Source organism: Typha angustifolia, chromosome 8 (genome assembly GCF_048772165.1).
Source record: "Typha angustifolia cultivar Huaian chromosome 8, ASM4877216v1, whole genome shotgun sequence".
NCBI lineage: Eukaryota > Viridiplantae > Streptophyta > Magnoliopsida > Poales > Typhaceae > Typha > Typha angustifolia.
This window is the reverse complement of record NC_133246.1, coordinates 16,691,965-16,711,603: the sequence shown is the minus strand read 5'-3', so window position 1 is coordinate 16,711,603 and position 19,639 is coordinate 16,691,965. Positions and strand designations below refer to the sequence as shown.

At 37.5% G+C, this 19,639-nt stretch overlaps 4 protein-coding genes across 5 annotated transcripts; 1 reads left to right on the top strand and 3 right to left on the bottom strand.

Annotated features, from left to right (window-relative positions):
• Positions 1 to 31: 31 nt before the first annotated feature.
• LOC140764630 (phosphoinositide phosphatase SAC8) lies at positions 32 to 9,832 on the bottom strand. The gene is made up of 20 exons (XM_073103295.1): positions 9,575 to 9,832; positions 8,572 to 8,646; positions 8,154 to 8,281; positions 7,939 to 8,030; positions 7,707 to 7,764; positions 6,550 to 6,606; positions 6,430 to 6,463; positions 6,080 to 6,160; positions 5,825 to 5,931; positions 3,829 to 3,915; positions 3,673 to 3,750; positions 3,401 to 3,465; positions 2,570 to 2,668; positions 2,320 to 2,419; positions 2,127 to 2,235; positions 1,959 to 2,031; positions 1,769 to 1,862; positions 1,355 to 1,441; positions 402 to 468; positions 32 to 303 (listed from the first exon to the last, which is right to left on the bottom strand). The coding sequence occupies exons 1-20, from the start codon at positions 9,804 to 9,806 to the stop codon at positions 176 to 178; spliced, it is 1,851 nt and encodes a 616-aa protein (XP_072959396.1). The 5' UTR covers positions 9,807 to 9,832; the 3' UTR covers positions 32 to 175.
• Positions 8,154 to 15,596, bottom strand: LOC140764631 (acyl-coenzyme A oxidase 4, peroxisomal-like). Of its 2 annotated transcripts, XR_012105073.1 has the most exons (15): positions 15,451 to 15,596; positions 15,261 to 15,356; positions 14,624 to 14,730; positions 13,897 to 13,974; positions 13,472 to 13,595; positions 13,277 to 13,350; positions 13,147 to 13,206; positions 12,890 to 12,999; positions 12,543 to 12,702; positions 12,336 to 12,412; positions 12,087 to 12,258; positions 11,876 to 11,968; positions 11,538 to 11,684; positions 8,572 to 8,646; positions 8,154 to 8,281 (listed from the first exon to the last, which is right to left on the bottom strand). XR_012105073.1 is itself a non-coding variant. In XM_073103296.1 (13 exons), the coding sequence occupies exons 1-13, from the start codon at positions 15,473 to 15,475 to the stop codon at positions 11,553 to 11,555; spliced, it is 1,308 nt and encodes a 435-aa protein (XP_072959397.1). In that variant the 5' UTR covers positions 15,476 to 15,596; the 3' UTR covers positions 11,400 to 11,552. The 2 variants fall into 2 exon arrangements, 1 of the variants encoding a protein (XP_072959397.1); XM_073103296.1 differs by lacking the exons at positions 8,154 to 8,281; positions 8,572 to 8,646 and having other exon boundaries at positions 11,400 to 11,684.
• LOC140764634 (gibberellin 2-beta-dioxygenase 6-like) lies at positions 9,891 to 11,255 on the top strand. Its single transcript, XM_073103300.1, has 3 exons — positions 9,891 to 10,472; positions 10,611 to 10,932; positions 11,025 to 11,255. The coding sequence occupies exons 1-3, from the start codon at positions 10,024 to 10,026 to the stop codon at positions 11,253 to 11,255; spliced, it is 1,002 nt and encodes a 333-aa protein (XP_072959401.1). The 5' UTR covers positions 9,891 to 10,023.
• Positions 15,597 to 16,269: 673 nt separating the features above from the next.
• LOC140764632 (metal tolerance protein 1-like) lies at positions 16,270 to 18,958 on the bottom strand. Its single transcript, XM_073103297.1, has 2 exons — positions 18,893 to 18,958; positions 16,270 to 17,816 (listed from the first exon to the last, which is right to left on the bottom strand). The coding sequence occupies exon 2, from the start codon at positions 17,814 to 17,816 to the stop codon at positions 16,644 to 16,646; it is 1,173 nt and encodes a 390-aa protein (XP_072959398.1). The 5' UTR covers positions 18,893 to 18,958; the 3' UTR covers positions 16,270 to 16,643.
• Between the last annotated feature and the right edge of the window lie 681 nt (positions 18,959 to 19,639).

Below are 19,639 nucleotides of genomic sequence, written 5' to 3'. Positions count from 1 at the left end.
TTACAATTTCAGTACAGTACAATATGGAATATCCAGGTTCATGAGTGCCCTGCTAAGCTTTATTATAAAGATTTCAGAATCAACAATCCGATAGTAGTGTTGACTATTAATAATTCAGTAAGTATAAATATTCCATCTGTATGAGAGATCAATAAAGAATACTAAAGAAGATCGGTTATAGAAGGCTACACAAGCGTGGCCTAGAACAGAACTGCTTTCCATTAGCTTTCACCAAGGCCATCACTCCAGCAGCCAAGCCCACCCAAAATATGGAAGAAACAAAACGGTGTGCACTCTGCCCAGCTGTTGGCACCAAAAAAAAACATAATTTGGTTGCTTCCTGGAAGTGCTGTAGAATTTTGTGAAGTCAAAAAAAGAAGAAGAAGAAGAAAAAGGATCACCTTGATTCAGAGTAAGTGTAGAAATGGTAAGACCCCCAACAATTACAGCTGATGCCACCGGAAGGTACTGCAGTGTACAATTATTGTCACAATGTCAGGGTTGCCACTAATAATATGTAGAGAAATAAGGAATCGATTGTGATTAAGGGATGGAACATAATAGGCAATATGCAATTTCATATGGGAATAATAGATGTTTTTGTAAAATAAGTTTCTCATAAAAATGTATTACTCAAATAGATGAAAATCTAAAAATGTTATTAGTTGATTGGGGACACCGGATAAACCCAAGGATGGTCGTGTCAGTTGGCATGCCCCTGCGTGTCCTTGGAACGTATTGACATGCCTTTAACATATCTCTAATATATTTTTTAGGACCTAAAAGATATTTTTTGTTTAAATAAATATACTAAGGCCTATCCTGGAGTCTTTTATTCTTAAATTGTTTTTGTAAATGGACAATTTATTAAAAATATAGAAATATAGTTAAATAGAAACATTACTCGGACGCATAATAATAGAATACATTCATTAATTAACAATAGTTATTAATGATTACAACAAAAACCTAGTTGAGTGTAGAACGACAAGAAGAATCCAATACTTAATTTACCATTACGATAATAATATGAGAATGTTGTAACAAAACTATCAATAATTCTCAAAATTCATCCACTGGTAGTATTGTTTGTTGTAACATCTCACATAATTCTTATACAAATATGAATTTTATAATTCTGATATAAAGTGATATGGAATTACTGAACATACATGAAAGTGACCAATACTGAAAGCATACTATATGCATATATAAATTGTGAATATGGAACATAATAAGAATATTGTGACTCTGATGCCTGCGACTGATATGATGACAATGATAATAATAAACTTATCTCATCCTATGAGCACACATCCTCTGACTAGTAAAGAGTGTTGTAATAAATGCTTACGGAAAATGTTTCAAACCCATTCAGATGGAACGGAGAAGGGCCATTTTTGCTGACAGTATAATGACCACTAATAAGATCCAAAGCATCCTGAAAAAAAATCATAAACAAATTGATAAAGCTTAGTGTGTCACAGTGCCATGGAAGTGAATAGTGCACTCATTTCCAAGTTATGATCGACACACAAATGCTTTGACATGAGTATAGTGCTCAAATAGGATGATATTGGCATGTGGATACAGTGGCAGTGTATAAAGTTGCATATACTAAAATGATCATCTCCTAAAGCCAAGTACAACATGTACATCTGTCTAGTCTCCAAAGCATGACATGGGCAAGTATTAGACAAGGGCGTCCATCACCATGACAAAACATATAAGAAAGCACAAAAGATTAAACAGTGAGGATATTACATACTTGCCGAACTCCATCTTGAAAATTGTTCAAATAATATCGTGAGAGAGCACTCATCCCATCCTTTATTAACCCAGGAACAGTCTGTCTCCCATACCTGTATGCCATAAGGACACAATTAACCAAATGGGAATCTTGAACATCAAAGACATACATAGAAGAACTTAGAAGTATGCAGGGTCATAAGATGTACCTTACAATATCCCCTTTCAGGGCACAAGTACCAGCATACTCCAAGCTTATCTCGTCCCCATGGTCAACCCATACTAGCACACATGACAAAAATTAAGTACACATAACTAGCTCTGAAGTAATTGAACAGCAAAGCTGTATCTAAGATATGTTATAATACTTTACTTACTTTTCTTAAACATATCATAAACTTCTTCATACATAGGTATGCATTCAGTTGAAGAAAAGACTCCCATTTGCAGCAGTTGGGAATCTAGTGATCTCCTAGCAAGAAGACTCTGGAGAAACAAGGGAAATGAAAAATATACTTAGATCTTAGAACAGGGGAGTTTCAATTTCAAATCAAAGAAGCTCTAACAAACCTGGGTGACATTAGTACGATCCAGGCAATCAATGCAATTAGCCCTAACAATTCCACTCTGCTCCAATAGAATTTCTCCTTCAGTGTTGACAAGAAAGTAACTGCTCAACTGGCACAATAATGAATTAAGAAAATAATACATGGAACAAGTATACCTAAGAGCATTTGAATTTTGAAGGAGTCAAGAATAATGTCTAAAGCAAATAGAAAGACTAACTTCTGAAAAATGATTTCTCATTTAACTTAATTACCCTTGCTTTTTGACGCTTTCTTTAATTTCATCATAAAGAACTTCCAAATCATCGAAATTCCCTTTGCCACAAGTGTGATGGAAGTCAAATTTTACGTATCTGTTGAAAGAAAAATGTGCTAGTCAGCTTATTTGACATATTAAGATTCACTTAAACAAAAGAAAGGAACTCATAATATGGAACACTGAAAGCAACAAGTCTCTAATTCTCAAAACGTAGGATTTTAAGCTCTGAAGAGTAGCCAAAAAAGAGAGGATATGGATCTAATTTCTAATGTTCCCCACTTTAAGTTCAGTCAGACCACTCAAAAGAAGTATAATCCTATTCTTGCCAATTCTGCACAGGTTTGGCACATTCAATAGAAGTATAGATGAGATAATCCTCTTTGTCAGGATGAGAAGTCATTAACATGAAAATCCTCAAGTTCAATACTTTGGAGTCTGTCAACACAAGTAGCCGGCAACAGGAAATTCCTCTCTTTAGCTTTAAAGAAGTGCTATAGCACAGAAATGAGAATATGGGTAAAACATCACGCCATATTTATTAGGCATTCCTTAGTTGCCAAAGGTAATTCCATCATAGGTATTCCTTAAGATCATGCTTCACTATTTTTATAATTCAAATTCCTATAAATATATTATTCTTTATGTTGCATGTGTTTTTCATATATGATTCGGTGCATCTCCAATAACAATGAAACCTCCATTTTTCTTGTGATTCTTTATTAAATGTTATTAAAGGAGGTCCAACTGGATATCCACACAGAATTGGCTTTAGATAAGCTAATGAAACTTATAAAATAAGATGATTACAGAATTATATCTAGCTGACCTGATATGAGGAAATCTCTCCATCTCAGCAGCGAATGCACAACTTAGCTTCCCTTCATCACCATGCTGAGACAGTATGATGAACAATAAATTGTTACCAGATTGATGAAAGCAACAAGAAAATGAATCTTAAACCCATCTAAAATTTCCTCTCGAAAATCCAACGAAGGTTAACTGACAAGTGCACTAAGATAGGCAAAATACAGGTACTGTCATAATCCAACGAAGATTGACCAACAACAAACTATTATGCAACACAGAAAGAGAACTTACTTTATCGGTCAGGTCCAAGATCACTATATCCCCATATCTTTGCATGAGATCATGGAAATGGCGTTGAACAACCTTTGGCTACAATCAAGAACCTGTCTTCTGAGTAAAAGTATTCAAGCTCTTCATAGAGAACAAAGCAGAGTATAGCATCTGTACCGTCTCTTCATGGTTGATTATATTAAGATGTGGTTTATAGCTCAAATCCACTATCTGCTCCCAAAGAAGTGGAATCGAACCTCGAACCTGCCACAAAAAGGTTAGCAGTTCAGATACCTAAGAAAGATGAAGAAATTATAGCATCAAAGTAGTGTCCATGAGTCCATGTACTGACAATTATTTTACCTCAACCCATGTCAATACAAGATTGGACAAAAGATATATAGAGCAGATAAAAATAAATTGCCCTAATTCATCAAAGAAGAAATTGTTCCTAACTTTGATTTAAATCAGCATCAGAATAATATGTCTTAATCAAAAAATAATAATAATAATAATCTGAAGAAAATGTAAGAGGAACAAAATTACATTCAATTATAACATGAGTTTTAAACAGACAATATCTACAGAGAATCAAGGTAATAATTCAGCTAAAATCAGGTCTAAGTTCTGACCAGAAAGAAGAAAAATGAAAGACTACTACCACTCAATCAAGTCAAGGTAGTTAAACTGAGTAAGTAACTAACACAAGTTATCTGAAAAGGTTGTGTCGATACACAAATCCCATCCATTCTGACCCTATATTTGCTGAAATGACAGTGGCTATATGGTCAACCAACTAAAACATGCCATGCAAACCATGACACCAATAGCCAAGGCTGCCATAAGTGGTGGATCTTAGGACTCCACCTTTCACTACGAGTGGTTTCTTTAATTCTTTCGTTAACCAGATATGCTCTTGGATAAATATGAATATCAAATTACCTATCCATGGAAATGGAACTCGGAAAATCCATGAAAATGTCATCCAACTAGCATGGTCTTGGATAATATCAAACAACCTATCCACAGAAATGGAACTTGGAAAATCCATGGAAATGTCACTCACAAGCATGCTCAATGGAGAGACCTTGCAAAGGAGGCAAAATTATGCATTGACTGTTCCATCAACCAGTCAGATGCATGTTTTGCAATTGAGAGCATCAAATGACAATTTATTCTTTCTGTTGTTTTAAGCATAATTACAACGGCAATCTATGTCTATATTGCCAGACCAACCTTGCAAACACATGGGTCATGTTCGGTATGATGGGCATGCTGACCTGACTCAGCAGAGCACTGCTGCAACTCAATTCTTATTTTTGATTCATATTCAATTTTACCTCTTATGTAGACTATTCAAAAGCTAGAGATTAATCTTAGGGGCCAATAGTTAATATAGGGTGAGTCAGCATGGAAACAATGATAATAGCACACCACAAAAAGAGAAGAAGAAAAATTAGCATCAGTAAGTCTATAGAGCACCAACTTCAACTGATGCCTTCTCTTCTCCTTTTCTTAGTTGGCTATCTCTAACAGTTGCATTTATAAAAGTTTCTGTTAAGATTCAACTATGTATTTCACAACTGAATAACAGATATGATTGTGGTTCTCTCGGTATTCCATCTTCCTTCTTCCTCTATTTTCCTTTTTTCATCCACAGTAAAGCTTTCCTCCTAGTCCTTTTCTCCTCTTCCGATCAGTCCCTATTATTTCCTTCATTAATCACAGCAGGTGAAATTCAGCAGTAATTCTTTTTTTCCCCTAAAGTACACTATCCCAAACTGATCCAAGACACTACCTACTATGATTCTGATCTGTTCTTATCAGATGTTGTATCACATAATATCCACTTTATAAAACAATTTAGTGAGCATTTTGAATAGAATAACTAAATAGGAAGAAATCTACCAAAAAGAATACACCTGCTTGGATTACCTAGTCAAATAGCTTACACATGATAACAGCTAATATCTTGAACATTGCAACTTCATTCGGCAACTTTCATAGAAATATGATCAGAAAGTACTTTCCATCTAAAGTAAAGTACTTTATATATTCTTGGCATGTCTATCCTAATAACAGGTCGGAACATCTGTTCTGCCTGGTGAATGTATCTGTTAACCAACATCAGCAAAATTGTTCACTTAGTTTGTGGTTTCTGAGTATAAGTCACCTGCAAAAATGAGGATCTGAAACCTTCAAACTCAACCAATTGTTCAGTCTCGATAAAATTAGCAGTGGCTCCTTCAAGATTTGCTCCTCTTCTCCACATTCTTGTTCCTGAATTAGATAATACCAACAATATACCAATCATATCAGAAGTTTGTCAAGAGATATCATATGCTAAATTTCAAATTATTGTTTCAGTATGGTTGGCTCAAAGTAGTAGCAGGAAGACTGGGATTTCGTGCCATCCTTTTAGACATACCCAGCCGTCTGTTGCATCTCCTAGAGATCAATGTAACTTTAGTAGAGGAACCTTTTAAGGTGAAACAGGCAGTCTGAAAACGTAAGCCACTGTTAAGGACAGTCTCTAGTGCATCTGAATCCACAAATAGCTGGATCACTAACTACGGAGTCAAAAGGCACATGTACATATTTACATACTAAAATGGAAAAATTTGACAGACATTGACAGTATGTATATCAGTATATTAACCACAGCAACAAGTACAGAGAACATGCATGATAAGAAAATAAAAGGCACATACAGAAACAAATAAGAAAGAAGAAAGTTGCTATGTCCACTTCCAGAAGAAAACAAAATTTTTAGGATATTTCCTTGTATCAGAGGAATGGTGAATGCATCAAGCTGCATAAGAAAAGAGAAAAATGAACATCATTGGCAGAACAAATAACAAGTTCACAACATAGGAAATCTCTTCAAAGTTGTATAACCTTTGCCTCAATAAGCTCCTCCAATAAGCTTCTGTTCCAAATAAAGCGGGGATCCGCCTGGAAAAGGAGACTAATAAAATGACAAGGCATTGTACAACTAAATATAATCAAAACATCAAATACTCAAAAAGAAACATGACATCACATGTTAAAACTGACCTCAAAAGTAGTGATAGCCAAGAGTCCAACAAATACCAGGATAACATTGAGAAGACCACATTCATTCAAAAATATCTCTAGAATAAACTAATTAGGCGAATACCATTCACACCCATTTCCACAAAAATTATTACTTAAGTCGTGAAATATTATAGACCACCCTAAGCAATCAAGCACCTCAACCCATTTATGGTCATCTATATTTGCACCTTGATGATTGTTGTAACTTTAGCCATCTAAAAAACAACTTCAAGTTCACTTTTATTCTCTACCGACATACTGTATTCAGCTCACTTTTATTTTTCTCAGTTTCTGAACCAACAGCTAGTTACCTTTAAAAAAATTAGAACTGAAACTGACAAAGTTCACAATTTCATATGGTACAACAGAATCTGAAGGAGATAAAGAATGGAAAGTTATAACTGAAAATAAATGGTTTGTTTCCTAAATTAGGACTTGAAAATGCAAGTTCCATCTGAAGAATATTGATATCGTTATCTTTACTACTCAGCGCAAGATAAATTCTCTTGTTGATCTTTTCATAAAGGAAACATAAAAACAGTAACGCAAACATATGAAACAAAGACAATACCTCTACAATACAGTTTCAAAGAGAAACAATCAGATGACAAAAGGAAAAGAAAAGGACTTCCTTAAGAATTGACTAGAAATTTGAAATTGAACTGAAGAAATTGTAGATATGAGGGCAGGTAAGTAACCTGCTAAAATGAAAATGCAAAACCAACCAACTCTGCACTCAAAATCACACAGTGGTGAAACATTAATTAATAAGAATTGCAAATATTTTTGTTAAGAACTACAAGAACTAGATTAAACCACCATAAATCTGCCTATAGATAGAGGGGGAAGGTGGATAAGAATTCTTGCCACCTCCAGATATTTTGAACTTGACACACATGGCCTGCTATTGTTCTAATGCTATATATAAGTGATCTGCAGTAAACCAGCGAAACAATAAATGCTAAAGGGTAACTAACCTGCTTCCAAAGTGGTTTATAGATCCTCTCTTCAGCTAATTTGGACGTCATCTGCAAGCTAGGAGAAAGAAATTTCAGACTTTGAAACGTGTCATACATGAAGACCATCTATTAACAATAAATGCATATGGACCACAACTAAAGTCTTTCACCAAATATAGCGCTGTGTAAAGTCCGAGATCAAAGGTCCTACTTTCATAGTGTATAATCAAATGCATGACATTGCACTTACTTCAGAGTTAAATCCCTTTCATATGAATAATATAACCCATGTGTTTCTTCCACAGTTCTCAATAGAGACATGAAGTATGCTTCATCTCTTTTCTGCAAAAGAGCATCTTACAGAAGCAGGTCAGTATACCAATGAGTAATATGAAAGAGGACCAACTTTATTGTCATGTATCTATGAATTTCAACAACAATCAGACTGATAAAGAAAGTACGTACTTCTTGTAAAGTCGAATTCTTTAAAGCTTCATTGCAGGACAAAAATCTCATAGACTTCACACAATAAATAGAGGAACCGTGATAAACACCAACTTCTTTTCGAGAAGTGATAACCAGTACGTATGTACCTGGCTCAAGATAAAATTTGAGTCATAAGATGAAAAAGAAGAACCCTACAGATGATTGTAAAATAAGACGATAATATCAAGTGAAATATGACCGATGGGGAAAACCATTCGGCCAAATTTGATAGCAGTCTGCTAATTCCTTCAAATAAAAGCACTAACTTTTTTACATACCAACCTATTCATGTTTCAAGAATCAAAGAGCTATTTACATATAGATATGATAGTACTATCAATCTCAACAGTGCAATGGAAAAACTAATTAGTTTATATACTTGCACGATGGTAAATACCTGCAAGCAATCTTATAGTGCCAACAACACCATAAACTGTTGAAACTTTAGAAGGACTTTCACCGGTGACATCTCCTGTGATGACAGACCAAAATAAGCATCAGGTGCACTACCAGATTCCAAGGTCGACAGTTACAAGTTAGATCATCAAGTTATATATTTTTTATTATATTTGCTTCTAGAATAGATAAAGTAAGCGCAAGAAAATTCAATTCCAGTTTGGGTGCTCCAAAACTATAGAATTATCACAGATGTACACTTCATGCTAACCAGAAACAGAAGAATTTTAATGTCCCAGCTTGTAAAAGGAAGCACTTATGCGTGCTATAGTAGCAGCATTAATCAACAGCAGTTATATTCTTCTGGGTAATTCAGTGATTTCTTCTGCTAGTCGCCACTAGTATAAGTGGTGGCAACTCCACAGGTACACTACATCTCACTTACATGAAAGATTTACAGTGCATGAAAAACAGAAGGCCAGAGACACTTTAACTATTCTAGGAGAAGAAGGCCAAAGATCCCAAGATATGAGGGTTGGCAGCTCATCTGAAAACAAGGAAAGAGAAGAACTGAAAGGAAGGACTAATCTTTACTTCTACCATTGTGAAGACTGGTTAAATAAGGAGAACCTACAACTGGAAGCGCAATTCCAGCAAGTTTCTACAAATTCTTCCGATTTATCATCAAGTAGAATATGCCCCTAATCAGCCTCCACCAACCCTAATCCTCCTCTCTACGACTAGCAAGCATAAAGAAAATTTGCAAGCCCATCTTCTAACCATCCCTTAGCAGCCTTCATACAACAAAATCAGAAGGTAAGATAAGCAATTCTATGCACCAAGAACAACTAAAAGAGATCGCCTATTCGTTTACACGAATAAACGACAACATCTTGGTCTAAATTAACAAGTAAGTCAAACAAACAAGAACAAGAAACAAGACGGCGGAGTCCAAAAAAGGAACAAATTTCAATTCATGAATCGAAGAGGTTGTAGGAATCAACCGGATAAGGGCTGGAGAATGCCATCGGATCGATCGATCGAGAAAACGTGGCCGGGGGCGTCGGGGTCTGTCGATCGAATCACGTACTTGCCTGGGAACTCGCGGAGCTCCATCTCTCGGCAGCAGAAGCTTATAGGCTTCCGGTCGCCGCCATGACGATCGCCGTGCTTCGCCTCCTCTTCATCCTCCCCCATTCTTGAAGTCTTCTTGGGTTCTTGAATTATGCGGTACATCAAAGGAAAAGAGTTCTATAAACCCGAGAGTTGCCGGAACGAGTCGCGGTCGTAACCGGTCGTTGGGCGTCCGTGTCAACGCAATTAATGGAAAACTAAAGTCCGACCCGTGAGGCCCAACCAACCGGATCCGACATTAAGCGGATCCATTTACTATAGGAAAATTCACTGTAAAATACTTCCCTTTCCATCTCCCCCCAACATCAACATCAAAGCGATGGAGTCAGCAGCACTGCAACCATCTCCGAACCCATCGTACCCACCTCTCTTCCACATCCCCAGCCACCATACTTCTCCATCACCACCATCCCCATCACACCTACCCAATATCCAAATCCCTCTACTGGATTTACACCATCTTGATCTAACCCAACTCACAACGGCATGCAAGGAGGTGGGTCTATTCCGGCTCGCCAACCACGGCGTCCCCTCGGACCTCTCAACCCAACTCATGGATCAGGCCAAGGAGCTTCTCTCCTTATCCTTCGAGTCCAAGAAGGCTTCCCTCTCTCACCCAGTCGCATACTTTTGGGGCACCCCTGCAGTTAAGTTAAGCGTTAAGAATCTCAACTGGCTCGAAGGGTTACATGTTCCTCTCGGCCAGATTAGCTCCGGCGGTGGTGATCTCCGATTGGGTGGCTGTGGCTCCTCTCTGTCGTCGTTTATGTATGGCCTCACTTAATCTGCCCTTCCCTCAACCCCCCCCCCCCCCCCCCCCCCCCCGCCCCCCCCCTTTTTTTTCCTTTTTTCATATCACCACCTAAATTTCAATATTATTGTGTAAAAGCCCCTCCCTTCATGTAGATATCTGGTGGATGAATACGGGAAGCATATGGCACGCATTGCAAGAGTTCTCTTCGATGCACTGAGAGCTGACCTCAAGCTGGATAGCGAGCAGTTGACTTCCTATCTATCCGAGTTCGATGGCACATTTCGAGTATACCGTTATCCATGCTGCCCTGACGTCTCCAACTACTTTGGAATGGAAGCACACACGGATAGCTCAGTCCTATCCATCGTAAACCAAGATAACGTAGGTGGCTTGCAAGTTCTTCAGGATAGCACTTGGTTCAACGTAACACCTATTCCGGATACACTTATCGTAAATCTAGGCGACATGATGCAGGTAATATATATATATATATATATGCATGTCGAATTGAGATGATAAAGCATTAGTAATATGTTCTAATGACTTTGTTTATGCGATTATATTAGGCCATTAGTGGTGACGAGTACAAAAGTGTCGAACATAGGGTGCTGGCGAATCGGGATACTGAGAGGATATCCCTGTGCTATTTTGCGTTTCCAGTGGAGGATAGTGTGATTGTTAGTTCAAAGTACAAGCCATTTGCTTACAAGGATTTCAAAGCTCAAGTGCAAGAGGACATCAAGACTACTGGATCCAAGGAAGGGCTGAGGCGATTCAGGATTGGCAATTCAAGCTAGATCTTCGTTCACGTAACTACGCATTCACTGCATTACATTCTGACATTATGGGACCAAAAACAGAGAAAGAAATTCTGCAGCAATTGTTTCGAATGTGAATTTTGCAGTTTGTTGTGTATAAATTTAGATATTATTCCTCAAACTGTAAGTTAATGACTTGCTCATTCTACTGGAATGAACCAATTCAATCCTGTACTATCACAATATTTAGAAGTCACAATTGACAGACCATCTTATTTTTGCCTGTCATAAGTATTTCTACCACTGAGATGAAGGACCTACTGGGTATTGATCAGATTAAAGGCGACTTGCTTTTCCCAATACCGCAGGTTTGAAACTCGCAATCCCAGTTATTTCTCTCGCGGTCACCATGCTGTTTATATCATAAGTGCCTTCATATGTATAAATAGGCTCCAAATCACAGAATGCCTGCACACACAAGAGCAAGAATTAGAAGGCGTTTAATCAAGTATCTCAAGGAAAGTAACAAGTAGTTGAATTAGAAGGCGTTTAATGTAGTTGAATTAGAAGGCGTTTAATTAAGTATCTCAAGGAAAGTAACAAGTAGTTGAAATGAGTTGATATTAGAATATCAGTCTAAGGAAAAGAATTTCTTGCACCTTTGCCACAAGAAAATCAGCCAGGATTCCATTACCACCAAGTAATTCTCGACCAAGAGAAACTGTCTCCCTTGCTTTTAAAGAATTCCATGCCTAAAAATCACATTTGTGAATTTCATTTAAGGACAGAGTTGATGGACATCAATCACAGCAATAGTTACTGATGAAAAGAAGAAAGAAGTATTATATTAAGCTCATATATTAGACGGACCTTCCCCAAACTAGCACGACCTGGCGTCAAATTTCCAGATTCATACAACTTGCACAGACGCCAGCCAACAAGAAGCATAGCTTGAATATTACCAAGCATGCGAACAAGCTTTTCTTGGTTAAGCTGGAATGCTGCTAATGGAGCTCCAAACTGCTTCCTCTCTAGCAGGTACCTATTTTAGTTTATGTTTTAGGATATACATACATACTGTAGAGATTAGATATATCTAAAAGAGAAATGATTATATACCGATGGCATATATCAAACACTCCCATCGATATGCCAATAGGTTGCCATGCAACCATAATGCGTGAAACAGCGAGAACCTGCTTCAAGCAAAGAAAAAACAGATTACACATGCAGAGAGAGAGAGAGGAGACTAACAACAAATGGTTTGCATTCTAAAATGGTTATCTTCTGCCCACCTTAGAATAAACAGATCATAAATCGCAATACCTTATTTGTATCCTGAAAGGAACTGACTCCTGATAATCTATCTTCGTCGGGAACGAAGACTTTCCTTAACACAATATCACCATTCTGAACAATCCTCAGGCCAATTTTGTTCTCAATCTTGGTGGCTTTTAATCCAGGAGAGCCTTTCTTCACAATAAATCTTCAAATAAAGAATAACAATACCTTGTCAATTTTTACTGATTCTTTATATTCTAAAACAAATTTAACTCTGAATTTATTTCCATGAACATTCATCAATCCAGCTCTGTTCTGTCAATGAAGCAGGTATTGTAGTGGATGCTGTACAATAAAGCTCACGAGCATTAGAAACTAGGATGTCTGCTTACCCATTTATCTGGTTTGTGCTTGTGTTACGAGCAAAAACAACAAGAACATCTGCAAAGGTACTGTTTCCTATCCAGCGCTTTTGGCCATCTAACAGCCAACCTCCTGTGACCTGCTCTACGAAATGATATGATGTATTGCAACATTAAGCTTTCAATATTTCCACAGAAAAGAAATAAGGTCTACTAGCAGAACAGTTTTGAAGGTTCTGCAGTACAACTTGCTTTGATTTGTCAACATCTATACTTGAGAATCAAACCTTAGTTGCTGTGGTTTTCAAAGAGCTAGCATCACTTCCATAATCCGGCTCAGTCAAGGCCTATAAGATATAAATTGTCTGGTCAGATAAATCCTCCTAAACAGACATCAAATTTGTAACATTGACTTACCCAACAAGCAACAGTATCAAGTTGTGCTAATGATGGTAAGTACTTCTGCTTTTGTTCTTCTGATCCACATAGTGCTACTCTTAACAAAAAGGAGCAAAAAAGAAAAGATGGAGATCAGTTCAAAAACTGCAACTAAACATTATTGCATAATTAAAGCTGAAGTACCATATAGTGAAAAGAAACTTCAAGATTTACCAATTGTAAGCATTGCCAGAGAAGAATGCACCAAAACAAATGTGGAACAGCTTGCATCAACTCGGGCAATTTCTGCTGCAGCCATAGCACTTCCGGTAATCGACAGCCCTGGGCATCCATAACCCTAACATGGAAGATGATTACAATATCTTAGAGAACACAATTAAAACTCAGCCAAATAGTTTGCAGATGAGCAGAGATGAGCCAAGCCACTTTTCATTCTCTTTTCCTCTCTTATAGGGCCTTAGCAAATTCGAGCAAGCTCGAGCTCTAAATTTTGTATTCATGCATTTTGCTATGTAAACCGAGCTAGGCCTTATGAATTGAGCCTATAAGAATTTCAAGCAAACTTGTGCAAGAACTCATTTGTTTATGAGTCGAGCATGAAAATGAGACTTGCCAAAGAATGAAAATTTTAGCAGTACCTTAATTGTCCCTCCAGCAACTCCCAAACTGGCCAATTTAGGAATAACATGAAAAGGAAACTCTGCTTTCTCCCAGTACTACACACAAAAATTAAGGAGTCATAGTATCAAGACCAGAAAATATCTACATATTATGCCCAGAAAAGATATTACTAAGATCAGCTAACCAAGGAATATTAGAGTTGCATCTTATATACCTTAATCAATGCTCTATGCTCAAAATCTCATCTAACCTACATTTTTTGAAAGTTAAGTTCACAGAGAGTTTCATGGCATATATGTTTACTATCATATGCATGACTCAGAAGCATGTTCATATGACTGATTTATTTGGGTTAAGAAAGTTCCAATGAAGCAAAAAGACAGAAGACTGAGAGTTAAAAGCAACACTACATGAAAATGTTTTTGAGCTTATACATGATCAAAATAAGGCCAAAAGGAAACTTCCTTGTAACAAATAAAATTATAACTGCAATTTGTTGCAGATAGCAACATGTATAATAAGTATAATTCCACTACAACCAAATATATTTAAAGCAACTTTGCTCCCACATCATCAGAAGAAGATGCCAATTATTGTTTAAGCTGTCTACTTCATAGTCTAACAAAAGTGAGGCCAATGACTATACATACAACAATGCATCCTATGCAACTTCCACATGACTTCCACATCTATGGCCTCCAAGCCATACAGCTTACAATGTCTAGAAATGTTAAGTAGATATACCTTTGCCATTATTGGAGCAACTTCTTTCTCCATAACCTTTCGAACTTTCTTCCGCAAGGTCCTTTCTTCAGCATTCAGCAAATCATCAAACTGATAGTAGTCTGATACTGCAATTGATACAAGAATTTATGCCGTTTGAGTTTGACTGCTCAGTTTAGTTTTATATACAGGAAAACACCATATACACGGAAAATAAAAAAAATCTTCCATTTGATCCTATCCCAATTTATGGGATAACTCCAGTACATTGTCATCCTATTCCACATCATAGTTAATTGCAATGCCTTAAAAAAATAAAAGTTCGCAGAAAACAGAAATAATTATTATGTATATGTATATATATATAAATTTTTTAATATAATTTGATATATTTTATCATACGAGTTACTAAATAACTTCCCCACCCGCCCTCAACCCCCCGGGGGGAAAATCTCCTGGCTCTGTCACTGATCGGATACCGTCTATACAACCTAATCTTAATGTCAGAAGAAAATTGAAAAAAAAAAAAAAACAATCCGTCCCCAAATACATGTAAAGTTGTTGACATCACAGATGAAAGACAGAAATTTGGAACACGAACCATCAAAATAATTTCATCTTTTTAATGTACCGAATCGAACAGAACCACAAATCAAACCTGGAGAGGGGAAAATTGACGCCGGTGTTGCCTGAGGAAACCCAACGGAGATATCCAGCGGCTGGGATCCATCACCATGTGAATCATCTATCCGATCTTTCGAACGATCACATGAAACAGCAGGCATGCAACAAAACTAAGCTTGCAAGTTAAACAACAAAGGGGTTAATCATAAAAAATAGAGCCTAACCTTGGTTGTGCGATGAAGAGGCCATGGCTCGAGATCGAAGAAACGATTTGAGTGATTAAGATTTCCTTTTGGAGCTTTTAGTTGCACCGGAGAAGACAGAGAGAGAGAGAGAGAGGGGGGGGGGGGGGGGAGGATGCGAGTACCGAGAAGAGCAGAAATTTGAGGAGGAGAGTTGGGGCTCGGGCACGTAGTTCGGGAAAGAAAGGATCGGGGTAGTTTTTAATAAAGGCCAGGGATAGGATCCTATGCAGGCATATTTGTATGAGATTCGTATAGTAACCAGGTCGCTTGAGAGATTCGGACTTCGGCCTTTACTTGCTGACTACGGGTAAACTCTCCATATGTGACATGTGATAACGATGTGATAAATTAACAACATTGCTTTCCGTAACAGCTCCTTTTTCTTTTGCATTTAATCCTGATTTTTTTAATAATTCTTATCCAAAGAGCATCTCGGCTCCAATTGATATGCTTAAAAAATACTGATCCTATCAGTATTTTTAAATAAAATACTTAACAGTTAAATATTTTATTTGGGATTACAATAAAATATATATTTTTTTTCTATTTAATAAATAAATTTATTTCGTCAACATCTCTTATTTGTGACTGCAGGCGTGCAACGAACCTTACCCTGTTTATTGACTCCATTATCGTAAGCATACGTGGACCCGAATCTCTGCATTCCATCTCAAAAGGAGACAAAAAGAAATTTAAAATTTTAAAAATTTTAAAAAAAATTGATGAAGAGGTTCAAGATTAAGGGCCAGGCCAGGCTATATATTGGCCGGAGCTATGCAAGTCTTGGGCCGTAGTTCGTGCCATGAGCCCATGAGGAAGCTTGGGCTTGAAATTTAAGATCAGAAACGGGCCAATCGGGTTAATTGATCAGCCCCAGATGAATTGTACATATAGCTGAATCCCCTCGAACTCACCAAGATGTCAATAGTGACAAAATATGAGCATTGCAGGATATCTAGACACAGAATTAATCATCAGGAATAGGCAGAGAAAACTAGGTCTTGCTACCTCTACAGGTTTATGAAGTAGACGAATTGAACATAAACTGACCCAACATCCTAACATCTATTATTATGCAACAGATCAACTGGTTCTCATTGGCCCTGCACTCCATTGAAAGTAATCTCAACTCCCAGCCTTCTTCACTCCAGCATCCATCAAGCTGTATAAGCCTACTGGCGCTCGATTTGAATGGTAATATGGCTGATGTTATACTCTCTCCTGATATATCCTACCACCTTATCTAGCACAAGATCAGCATCTGCCTCTGGTGTGACGGTTACATGGCATGCAAGCAGGACCTTCCCCACTGTGATGGCCCAAATGTGCAGTTCGTGAACGGCGACAACACCGTCCATCTCACACAGCCCCTTCTCAAGCCTGGTCGCGTCGATCTCACGCGGGGTACTCTCCATGAGAACCTCAAGTATACTCCTCAGCATCTTGATAGTGGTTACTAGTACTACCACAGAGAAGATGAGTGTGCATATCAGATCTATGATCTTCCACTCAGGCTTGTACCATATGATGGCTCCTCCTATCATCACTCCTATGCTCTGGATGGAGTCGCCAAGCACATGTAGGTAAGCACTATGCACGTTGATGTTGCGCTTCTTCTTCTTGGCAGAATTAGCGGTTGAAATATCATGTGAATGCTTGAGCAATGGTTCGTGCCCATCCTTGTGTTCTATACCATGTGTGTGGTCATGTTCATGGTCATCGTCATGGTGAGAGTGGTCACTATTAGATTCACCGTGATTGTGATCATGTTCAGAATGGCCATGACCGTGGTCATGGTCATGACCCAGCAAGACAGCCATGACTATGTTAAAAAATAAGCCAAAGGATGCGACAGCAAACATCAAGAGACCCTGCACCTCACCGCTGTCATAAATGATTCTTGAAATGGCTTCATAAACTAGTATGCCAGCGAGAACCCATATGAGCTGAATGGAAACTAACGCACCAAGGATCTCTATGCGGAAGAAGCCATAAGACTGCCGAGGTGTTGCTTCCCATCCAGATGCCCAAAGAGAAAATAAAGAGATAGCAAAAGCCGCAACATCTGATAGGAGATGAGCAGCATCAGTTAAGATCGCAAGGCTGTTTGCTTGAATGCCTCCAACCACTTCTATGCTCATGAATATGATGCAAAGCACAACAGCTATGAGAAGCTTCCTCATGGATGCAGCTCTCTCTTTGGCATCCTTTGAGCTGGTTTTAGAATCAGAGAAATCACAAGTGGCACCTCCGCAGATCTTCCTGACACCTACTTCAGCCGCACAAGCTGGCACATCTATGTTCACTTCAATAATCTGAGATGCTGGGGAGTTTTCTCTATGCATCTAAAGAGCCAACCAAGTAATCAGAAATAAAATCAATGAAAAAGGAGCCTCATAAGAACATTTATAGTTTAAACTCTTGTAATCAGGAGGTATAAATGACATGTTCTTTTCTTGCTACCAAAATATGTATATATATCAGTGAGGCGGAAGCATCGGCATATATGAATGAAGAAAAACGAGTTACTCGATCTGAGAGAGGCATAGATTGTAAACAGAATGAAGAGCCACAAACGATAGTGGTAGTACAAAAAGATATTCCATTTCCTGTAACAAAAAAAATCAGGATACCAAAATCTAAATCTTAGGCTTGCCTCAATTAAAAGACTAATTATCAAATGCAAGGAAATGCTAATCTCTTGCCCAGTTTAAGTAAATAATTACTGGAAGAGGTGAAGTCACATCTGTTGGACTTTTCTAATTCGATGGGGGAAAAGAAGAGAACTCCTAGTTGTATACAAGGACAGCCTTTGTCTCATTAGGGTTAACAGACCATGTGAATCCCCATTTCTCATGGAGAGATAACATAAAACTCTAAGAGGCGTTAACTTGACCCAAAACCCTTTTTTTCTTTACAACGATCCTATCGCTAAATTCTTAGGGGTTAATCAGAAGGATTTCTACTAGTTAGAGAATTAAAAGAGAAAAAATAAATCTTTTTGCACATATCCTTCCGCCATCTTACCTCCTACGAAATCCTCGGTGTCCAAGGGATCAGGGTCAGAAAACTACAACTTTTTCCGACCTAGACAAAAATCTAGAAACCCAAAAAGACTTTGGTACTGTGGGATCTTCAGATTTGGCAGAACAAACTGAGAGGATAAACAAGAGGAAACCCATCCAACAATCCCGATTACCATTTCAAAAAACACAACTGAAAAGTTATACCATTAATCCAACAAGCAAACTACTAGGATCAAGCTTCTATAATACCATATACATACAGTATTCATCATAAAAAAAGACACCAATTTTTTCAAAGATTAATCGAACATACTACTAAACAAAATCCACAGAGGGGCCCGATCGAGGGCATAGCGATCTAAGCAAATATTAGCGGAGACGTTCGAAGGTCAAACCTTGAGGAAGAAACGAAGGATTTAGCGGTGGAGAGGACAGCAGAGCGGGAGAGCAAACGAGAGAATGTTAAAGAGAAAGGCTAGGTTGGATATTTATCGAACATACATAAGTATTTTTACATAATTGCCACTGAAAACTTTTAAAAATATTATAATTACCGTAATAATCTTTAAAATGTCATTATTATCACATAAATCATTGAGCTTCATTCTGTTACTTAAATCTAATTAATTGCAGTTAAAACTAAACATAAATTAATAAATAAATAAAAAACTACTTACTCTACTGTATTTGCTAGGAGTGTTTTATAGATATTTTGTTAAAACTTAAAAATAATAATTTTGAATGAGTCCATTATTAGATCTTGATACGTAGAATTTTGGATTTGGGTCAAAGAGGATTGGCATAATGAAGAAGCTAATCACCCTAAGGATAGAAAGGATCAAATGATGCTTATTATCATTGTTATTCTATAAATCCACTGTTAATTGGAGTTAGTTTACCTAAAAAAAATAGTTGCCATTATAACGAGCGTTAATATGACATCTCATCTTCGTGAATGTGCCAGCTCGAATTGGAATAATTGGAATAATCCAAAACCTTCGCTAATATAATATAATTTATCTTCAAGTAGTAGGTGGGGGGGGGGGGAATGGGGCCTCGGAATCTGTGCTGAAAAAGATATTTCTAGGAATTCGTCAGCTGCTACTATTTATTCTTACGTCAACCAGATCCTCACGTTTGAA

What these genes read in the sequence shown, in the direction of transcription:
- LOC140764634 (XM_073103300.1), top strand. Translation starts at nt 10,024, where the DNA reads ATGGAGTCAGCAGCACTGCAACCATCTCCGAACCCATCGTACCCACCT. An exon ending in TCCTCTCTGTCGTCGTTTAT is followed by an intron (nt 10,473 to 10,610) that starts GTATGGCCTCAC and finishes CCCTTCATGTAG; the next exon opens with ATATCTGGTGGATGAATACG. An exon ending in ATCTAGGCGACATGATGCAG is followed by an intron (nt 10,933 to 11,024) that starts GTAATATATATA and finishes CGATTATATTAG; the next exon opens with GCCATTAGTGGTGACGAGTA.
- LOC140764631 (XM_073103296.1), bottom strand. Translation starts at nt 15,475, where the DNA reads ATGGCCTCTTCATCGCACAACCAAG. An exon ending in GTCAATTTTCCCCTCTCCAG is followed by an intron (nt 14,731 to 15,260) that starts GTTTGATTTGTG and finishes TATCAATTGCAG; the next exon opens with TATCAGACTACTATCAGTTT. An exon ending in TTGCTCCAATAATGGCAAAG is followed by an intron (nt 13,975 to 14,623) that starts GTATATCTACTT and finishes TTTTGTGTGTAG; the next exon opens with TACTGGGAGAAAGCAGAGTT.
- LOC140764632 (XM_073103297.1), bottom strand. Translation starts at nt 17,816, where the DNA reads ATGCATAGAGAAAACTCCCCAGCATCTCAGATTATTGAAGTGAACATA.
- LOC140764630 (XM_073103295.1), bottom strand. Translation starts at nt 9,806, where the DNA reads ATGTACCGCATAATTCAAGAACCCAAGAAGACTTCAAGAATGGGGGAG. An exon ending in ATAAACCACTTTGGAAGCAG is followed by an intron (nt 6,607 to 7,706) that starts GTTAGTTACCCT and finishes CTCCTTTTCCAG; the next exon opens with GCGGATCCCCGCTTTATTTG. An exon ending in ATCGTACTAATGTCACCCAG is followed by an intron (nt 2,236 to 2,319) that starts GTTTGTTAGAGC and finishes TTGTTTCTCCAG; the next exon opens with AGTCTTCTTGCTAGGAGATC.